The sequence below is a fragment of the Sinocyclocheilus anshuiensis genome, unplaced genomic scaffold (genome assembly GCF_001515605.1).
Source record: "Sinocyclocheilus anshuiensis isolate Anshui unplaced genomic scaffold, SAMN03320099.WGS_v1.1 scaffold442, whole genome shotgun sequence".
In the NCBI taxonomy this organism is placed as follows: Eukaryota; Metazoa; Chordata; class Actinopteri; order Cypriniformes; family Cyprinidae; genus Sinocyclocheilus; species Sinocyclocheilus anshuiensis.
In genome coordinates this window covers 836,304-844,689 of record NW_015542354.1, presented here as the reverse complement: position 1 = coordinate 844,689, position 8,386 = coordinate 836,304, and the positions used below count along the sequence as shown (strand labels likewise).

At 36.3% G+C, this 8,386-nt stretch overlaps 1 protein-coding gene, 1 long non-coding RNA gene and 1 other non-coding gene across 4 annotated transcripts in view; all 3 read right to left on the bottom strand.

Moving 5' to 3' along the window:
• LOC107691603 (glycogenin-1-like) overlaps positions 1-1,302 on the bottom strand; it is a 10,247-nt gene extending 8,945 nt beyond the window's left edge. For both annotated transcript variants that reach the window (XM_016490283.1, XM_016490282.1), the window contains exon 1: positions 1,111-1,302. Coding sequence is in view for 1 of the 2 variants with exons in the window: in XM_016490282.1 (XP_016345768.1) it covers positions 1,111-1,117 (7 nt within the window). In the remaining variant the exon portion in view is untranslated. The remainder of the gene's footprint in view (positions 1-1,110) is intronic.
• Positions 1,303-3,075: 1,773 nt separating this feature from the next.
• Positions 3,076-3,167, bottom strand: trnar-ucu (transfer RNA arginine (anticodon UCU)). The gene is given in 2 exon segments: positions 3,076-3,111; positions 3,131-3,167. It is a non-coding gene; the product is annotated as a tRNA-Arg (tRNA).
• Positions 3,168-5,968: 2,801 nt separating this feature from the next.
• On the bottom strand, positions 5,969-7,460 carry LOC107691605 (uncharacterized). The gene is made up of 4 exons (XR_001634552.1): positions 7,436-7,460; positions 7,212-7,247; positions 7,062-7,085; positions 5,969-6,449 (listed from the first exon to the last, which is right to left on the bottom strand). It is a non-coding gene; the product is annotated as an uncharacterized LOC107691605 (long non-coding RNA).
• Between the last annotated feature and the right edge of the window lie 926 nt (positions 7,461-8,386).

Here is an 8,386-nt window from a genome sequence, read left to right as displayed (position 1 = left end):
TACATTAGTTTATCAGTAATCCTAAAAAAATAACACTGAGCCAAACACACATGCTAAAATAACAACAACTTACTGACACATAGTAAGAAATGGTTATAAAAAACTGAAACCGAAGTGAAACAAGTAGGAAAGAGGAGAAATAAAAAGCAATACTTATTTTTACTTACTTTATTTTTGACAAAATGGACCAGACAGTGAATGAAAAGAAGCCATGCAATTATTTATAATAATCTTCCATGGTCACACTTTATTTTAAGGTCCAGTTCTCACCATTAACTAACTATCAACTGCAACTTTTGCCTCAATAAACTCCTAATTTGCTGCTTATTAATAGTAAGGTAGATGTTAAATGTAGCTATTGGGTAGGATTAGGGATGAAGAATATGGTCACGCAGAATATGTGCTTTATAATAAACAGCCAATATGTTATTAATAGGCATGCTAATAAGCAACTAGTTAATAGTGAGAATTGGTCCCTATAATAAAGTGTTACCGGTTCCATATAACATTTGTTAACATGAACAATTAAAAATACTTATGAAGCATTTAGAAATCTTAGTAAATGTTAATTTCAACATTATTAAAATCAAAAGTTGCATCTGTTAATGTTATTTAATGTGCCTGAGCTAACTTGAAGTAACAATGAATGCATTTGTATTATTTTTTAACAAGGATTAATAAATACTATAACAAATGCATTGTATAAAAAAAGCGTGTCCACCTTTTGACTCGCATTAACAAGGAAGGTTTCCAAATACATGGCACACAAGGTCTCAAGTTTAACTCAATGACCCATCACAATCAGGCGCCAGTGTGAGCCCCCTTTTTCATTGGCAGACAAAGGAAGCAGATGGCACAATGACTGTTCACTGTATGGCCAGTTATTGAACTTAGAATGAAACAACAGGTTTGAAATGCAAATAGTGCTTCGTGCTTATACTGTTGGTTGACAGCACATGGAATAAACAATTTCTTTCAGACGCCAATTTCATTTAAATAACCAAGTTTGCTTGAATAGGTCAAAACACATCACACATCCTACCCAGTCAATGATTTAAGGGTCTAGTGTATGACATTTGGACGAAAACGGTATAAGAAGGGTGAACTTACCCGCCATCTCGGTTTTTATATCGCTCTTCTGAGTAATGAGGGAAATTTGTGTGGAACAAGTGCTATAAAGCAAATAGCAGTGTTTAAAATAAATGGCAAGTCGATGAAACGATAGTCGTGCTATCTTCAAATAGCAGCGCGCCTCAGCTCATGCTCAATGACAAGTGAAAACTGTTAGTAGCCTAACGGTCACGCGACAGGGGTCATTCAACCCCCGCTACTACGACTGAACATAGATCTACCGTTATCGATTATAGACTCATATAACTTATTACGCTGAATACTGAAAGAAGGAAAACAAGCGCGGCGCTGAATGAAAGAACACAATGTTTCAGCAACATCAGAATGATCAATATTCTTAATCCAGAAATGGACACAGACTTTATTTGGTTAAGAAAAGCAAATGCATATTTTAGACACTTGACTATACATACAATAAATCATCAATCATAATTTCTCTGGATGGTAAAAGAGGTGCATTACACACGCATTCAATGCAAGTTACTTGTGATTTTAAACTCATCCATCTTCAGCAGTATTTACAGTAATACGAATCTTTTTACCTTGTCTATTATTCCATTCAAATTGAAATATAAAAACGCAAATGATACAGAAATTAGCTGGCATCCCATAATTTTAAACTCATTACATTTTATTTTAGTTGACATTTTGCCACCAGTAACTCATAGATTCTCATCAGCATACACTCTTAAAAATAAAGGTGCTTCACGATGCCATAGAAGAAACTTTTTGTCTAAATGGTTCCATAAAGAACCTTTCTGTTTCACAAAAGGTTCTTTGTGGTGAAAGAAGGTTATTCAGATTATAAAAAGGTAAGAAAGAGATGGTTGTTTAAAAAACCTTTAACTGAATGGTATGGTTCTATGGCATCGCTGTGAAGAACCTTTTAAGCACCTTTATTTTAAGAGTGTACATTATCAGCAACCTCATCCTCCTCTTCCTCATAGTCTTCTGTTTGATTGGGAAAGAAGGCAGTTTCTAATTCAGAGTAATGCAAGAATGAACAAAAGCCTAACTGATGCATACATCTGTATATAGACAGCTTGCGCTTTACAGAAGCAAGTCCCTGGCTTATGCAACTTGCTGTACTTCTACAAAAAGTGTAACAATTTGTCGTTTTAAAGTGCATTATCTTACATTGGCACTATCTGAAATACTAAAAGAACACTAAAAGCCATTTAGTGACTCTACCTCCTCTAAAGATGAACAATTAGTTACACAAAAGATTGAATACAGAAAAAAAAAATACATTCTTAAACAAAATAAAGATTAGAGTCAATACAATTTAGATAATCCAATAAAAAAAAAAAAAAAGAAAAGAAAACAAAAACACTTACACTAAGATTCTTAAAACATTAGTTTTAAACCAGCCTTTCATGTAACAGATGTTTCCCATAGGGTTAGGCTCTCCATAGCTGTACATGCTCAGTGTGCATATATACTTTCACTGTGCAGATCCAACGCAGTTACGATGAACGGAGCAGGTTGCTGAAAACTTTGGGAGAGAAAATAGTAAATGATGTTATCTACTAGGTGCGACTTGTATCAGAAAACATGAAATCCATTTAAAAGAAAACTGGTCAAAGAAACAGAACTTCTCTCCATGTTATGAGAGAAGGTTGAAAAAAATATATAACTTTGTATAGGACATGGTGTCAGAACTGCATTCTTAAATTCACATTAAGCTTAAAACATAACATAAAGGAAAAATAAAAAATAAAAAAACATCGTACCTTGAGGATCAGACTGAGTACCACGGTTTTTGCCACTCTCTGGATCCTCCCCTATAAGAAAATGTACTTTTTAGCTTATCCCATGATTTAATTTTGTTAAAGCCATTTTCATAAATCCTGTTACTAAAGTCTTATGTTCACATAACTTACACTTGAACAACACCGTACTAATCGTACTGTTAGCCTCTTTTTAACACTCTCTCAAAAAACACGACTCTGGTGGGACTCGAACCCACAACCTTTGAATCACTTCTCTAAGTGTAGCTTAGAAGTCCAATGCGCTATCCATTGCGCCACAGAGCCACTTGTTGAGGGCCCGAGGGCTTTTGTAATACAAGCAAAGCAGTTAAACTGCTTACCACGTCATACGCCCAACCCCCACTTCCTCTACAAGAGCTGCTGTGTTAGTTGAGCTACCTCAAAATAACCCAAGTACTGTGGCTCCCACAAGTGTTAATATACAGTTGTGAATCAAATGATTAAAATGTTTTAAGAGTAAAAAAGTTTGAAGGCTAAAGAGGTGTTTTGTTTTTGCAATCAGAACTGATCAAAAAAGTAAGCAACTTTTATAAATCAAAACCGAGGTAGTGCTTATATAAAGATTCTGATTCTTTCACTGAAGAAAAGTGCCAAACTCACCTCCTTGTATTTTGAAACACAGTTTCTTTTTCTGGTAAGCAAAGTAACTTGAGGCGGCACCGAGGAGAGCAACACCCACAGAACTGATGATGGCAGCCATGGCTCCGCCTGTGGGATACATTTAAAGTGATAGAACACACAATAAAAGAGAACAAGGGCTGGTTTTAAAATGCTTTAAGAGTGTGCAATTTTTAAAATGGCTCCATCAGTTACTAATTAGAGCTTGATAACAAAACTACAGCAACATGGGAATATAACAGGAGGGCAAGCAAACGGTAATAGTTTTGGCCAGTAGGGGGTGCAACAGCTGTTTCCTATTCTCCACAGAAAACTTGGCAAATGTTACTGTACGTATTGTTCTTCAACTAGACCTGTTTTTAATTGAACAGATATAGCAACTAGTACAGTTTACAGCACGCATACAGACTTACTTAGGGTTTTGCCTCATTTAAAATCATACAGTCACTAAACCAAATGATTTAATTGTACTATAGATCAGAAAGAGAGAGATTCATAATACTAAAAGTGAGTCACTACATATTTGAAATTGTGCAATTTACTAAGCTAGAAATTTAGTTGTTGAGTTGCTGTGATACCACTGGGGCATGTTATCCAGTGTAAACATGCTGGGCGTTGCCTGCTAAACTCATTTTTGTGTATGCACACACATCACACATGCAGGAGGAGGTCAACTGACTAAGCAAACTACTTATCTAAACTAATGACTGCAAAATAATTTCAGATCTGAAGCTATGCAGATTTGTCTCCCTAAACTTCAGGCAGCTAGATAAGAGGCAACTGCTAATTAGCTGGCAGGCCAGTGATCTTCACACATGCTCAGTACATTCTCACTGTGCCATTGTTGATGGTGTTTACACAGCGAGATGTGCTGACGATTAAAAGAACAGGTCGCAGCCGTTGGGCCGTGACTATGACATTAACCAAACAGAGGGAATTCTCATATTTCACTTTATTAAAAAGAATCACAGATACAAAAAAGCTGCTAAAATGTTTCAAGAAATCAAAGAGTGACAGAAAATAGCTACTTCTGTGGAAAAGAAACCAGACAAATCGTGAGCCTGAACAAAAACTGAGAACGAAGAACAAACACCAAAGAATGCCAATGTTATGAATATCAAATGTGATTCCAATCATATTTTTACAGATGCATCTCAGTCTGGATGCTCTGGCTGCTCAAATAGGATTTCAAATTGTCTTTTGCGACATGCTGCATGGTATATACAATATATACTAGTCTCCTCCATTGCAGAGTTTTTCTTGTGCGACAGAGGAGTTTCGCAACTGAGACTTGACAGACGCTTATTTGGAGATCGAGATGTCTGTTTTGAAATCCTCATCGAAAACATGGGCACGTCTGCGTCGTAACCAAAGCAACCCATGCAGATAAGTTGGTTACGTCTGGACACACAAATCTGATTTGATCACTTGCAATTAATAGTGCAGACAGTCTGCTTGAAAAGACCTGATTTGAGGAAAAATAAATACAAATCTGATTTGCCTGCAGTCTGAACATAGCCTATGGGTTTCTCATGAAACCACTGATGGCAATAATGAGGATTTATTTTTAAGATTGTCTGTGTAATGAATCAGCCTCTTTTTACCTTAAACATCAAAGCGTCTGGGGTTAAAAACATCCCTATAGCGCCTCTACTCTCTTTGAGATTTGGGACAGCGTAATCACTGCATGCGCTAAGCTTTTGGTTGAGACCCACACACAGACAAACATTTGCCAACTTCAATCTTCTGGTACATTTTCGAGGTCAAGTAAGTCTAAAACCAAGTTTTAGCCAAAAGAGAATTGTGTGACAATGTTTCAGCCACAAACATTCATTCTCAAGAAATGGGAAATAAAATGGCAGCCATGAGCAGAGAAAAAGGAAGCGCAGTAATGGAATGCTCAACATGGCCTTGGGGTTAATTCACTGTACCGTAAAACCGGCTGAGATGAGAAACTCCTCATTTGAGACATGCCATGCAAAACCAGTCAATCTGTTATGTCTATTGGCAAAAATTCAAGAGTGTGCCTTTCACATCTACATTGTGTAAACACAAGAAGAAGGGGGGGGATGTCCGAACCAGAAGTCAAGAGGATGTCCGGAGGAAAAAAGATGAAGGGGACATCCCTTTTTAAAACAAATGCTATGATCTTTATTTCACAGCCAGAATCATCATTCATTTGTATACTTTGGCTTACACCTACTGCTTTTTTATATACAAATATATATCAGTAAGTTGGTAAGAGCTGGTAAAGTTTTTAAAGTTTTTAATTGTTTTATGAAAGAAATCTCTTATGCTTACCAAGTCTGCATTTATCTGCTCGTAAAAACAGTCTTGTGTTATGAAATATTATTGTAAAATATTACAATTTAAAATTATTTTTAACTTAAAATTATTCAAGATTATATTTTTGATCAATTGAATTGAAGAATAAAAGTAGTATTTTATTTTTTCAAAAGGCTTTTTACAAACCTTACCAACTCCAAACATTTTAACAGTAGGTGTATAGGCTTATTATAATCCTTACCACCACACAAAGAAACCAGAAAACCCAGTCAGTAATACAAATAAGATTAATTCCTCATTGCCAAATGTCTAAATCAATACAATCACTAATCACTTGATCATTACCAAACATGCATCTCATCCTTAAAAGACCATAAGCACCAGCAGTCCCGGCCTTACAACCAATAACTTTCAAACCATGTAAACAATGTGTGAAACCATTAAAAAACCCAATTCAAGCAAAGAAGGTTGCTATCCAGGATAGTTAGAGCTCTGCTTTTTCCTCTGTTACATTCAGAAGTTCCCGTAACTGCTCTAGCACGGGATTTACTACTTGATTAAACTGGGAAATCCAAGCACTGAGGCCTTCTGGTATATTATCGACTAGCATCTTGATAATCTGGAGCCACTGCTGGTTAAGATCTGCAACGACAGGCAATCGAAGCAGAGATTTAGGGCACAGCCACTGGCAGAATGAACAGGCAAAACAATCATTCTTCAAATATACTAAAAGTACAGCATACGACTATCCACCAACCATTTACTATTCCGACACAGAAAACATCTGCTAGTGGAAAACCTCAACATGTACTGCCCACAAGAATTGTTTTTGTCTGTTGAACCGCCCTGTCCTTATATAAGAACTGTGTGACAGTTAGTCATCAGACTAGTGCAGTTTTCATGGTCTTGCTCTGTAGGCTAAAATATTTTAGCTTTGTGGTCAGACTCATGAACTCTCTCATTCTTGATTAAAGATATGCTAACTCCACTGGGAAAGACAACAACACTAGCAAGTAAACCAAGCTTCGTAAAGGACAAACAGCTAGAAGTGAAGTGAGGAACAGAGAGTGAGTGAGAGCTAAACAAAGACACTTCCCAGAGGCACTCATTTTCATATATTTTGGTGGACTCCTTAGGTAAACTCCATAACAACCTTCACTTTGTGGCCGACAGTTTTTCCAAAACAATTACTGATAGATGGACTTAAAATCTTAAGTACAATTTGAATAAAATGAATTAATGCTTAATATTTACCTTGAGGTTGATTAGAGGCTCCACCTAATGAGAAACAAATTAATTTCAAGAAAAATTTAAAAAATCTTACTATTCAAGATTACAAAATAAAAATGAAAAATTATCACACCATATTGCAAGTATTTGCCATAAATGTAAGGAAATAAATACCATTTTCATTAGATTGAGGAACATCTCCTGCTCGCCCTTAAAGCAAACCAAAAACCACGGTCAGATTCATTCAAAGCACTGATGTACTTCATAGAAAACATATTTAATAACCAATGCTTTCAAGTTTAAGTAATTATGACTGCATTTGGGGCTTGCAAATGGGTTGGACTTGAAACTTGGCTAAATCGGAGTCATAGAAACCTAAGAAAAATAATGATGCAAACCTCCACTTTGGCCTCCATCGGGCTTGTATTCACCCCCTTCATTCACATCAAAGAGGTCTTTGTCATCAAAAGTTCCACCACCTTGATAAAAAATAAATGCAAAGTTTCATGAGAACAGCAGTGTAATAGACTTTTTAAAGTGTAAAAAAATACACTATTTTTAACTTACACAATTTTGTCTCTTCACTGAATTGAAAATGACACTAAAACTATTTATGTGTACACATTTTATCAGTCGGACACAGACACAAACACTTAAAGGAATCTTGGTGTTCATGTGTTTCTTTTAATGACAGCAGTCAATATACCAATTGAACAATTATTTGAACTGTACATTGAACTACACATCGGAACATTTCTTTTTATGACAATTATCTACAAAGTGTGCATCTTTAAAAAAAACGCAGATATTTTTGTCTGCTTTTCAGGTGGTTGACGCAACATTTTCTGATGCGCGCTCTCTGTCCGCTGGAGGGAGTGTGCTCACCTGTGTGTGTGTGTGTGCGTGCGCGTGCACGCATCGGGGCGGAACTCCGCCATGTGCGATACAGAGAGCAGAGGATAATTGTAAACGCGTGACCATGTAGAGGCAGAAATGACATGCCGTCTTGTAAATAAGATAAATAACATAAGGCTATTTAGTTTGTTTAATAAAAGAACAAGGTATAGACCTGTTTTATAGGAAAGGTAACCCTAAAAGACTTCTGTTGTGATCTGGCGCTATACAGAAAATAAAATGTAATAAAATTAACTTGGCACTGGGAAAATGGGCATCCAATGACCCCTTTAACAGGAAGGAAGATCTACAGGAGCAGGGTTAAAGAACCCTGGTCTTTTCCGAGTAATTAAAGACAGCTCCATAGCTCTTCATTTTACCCCTGTTGTACTTTGCCTCTTAGTTGCCACTTGCAGCTATATATATTTTTTTTTTACTTAATTTGACACAACTGT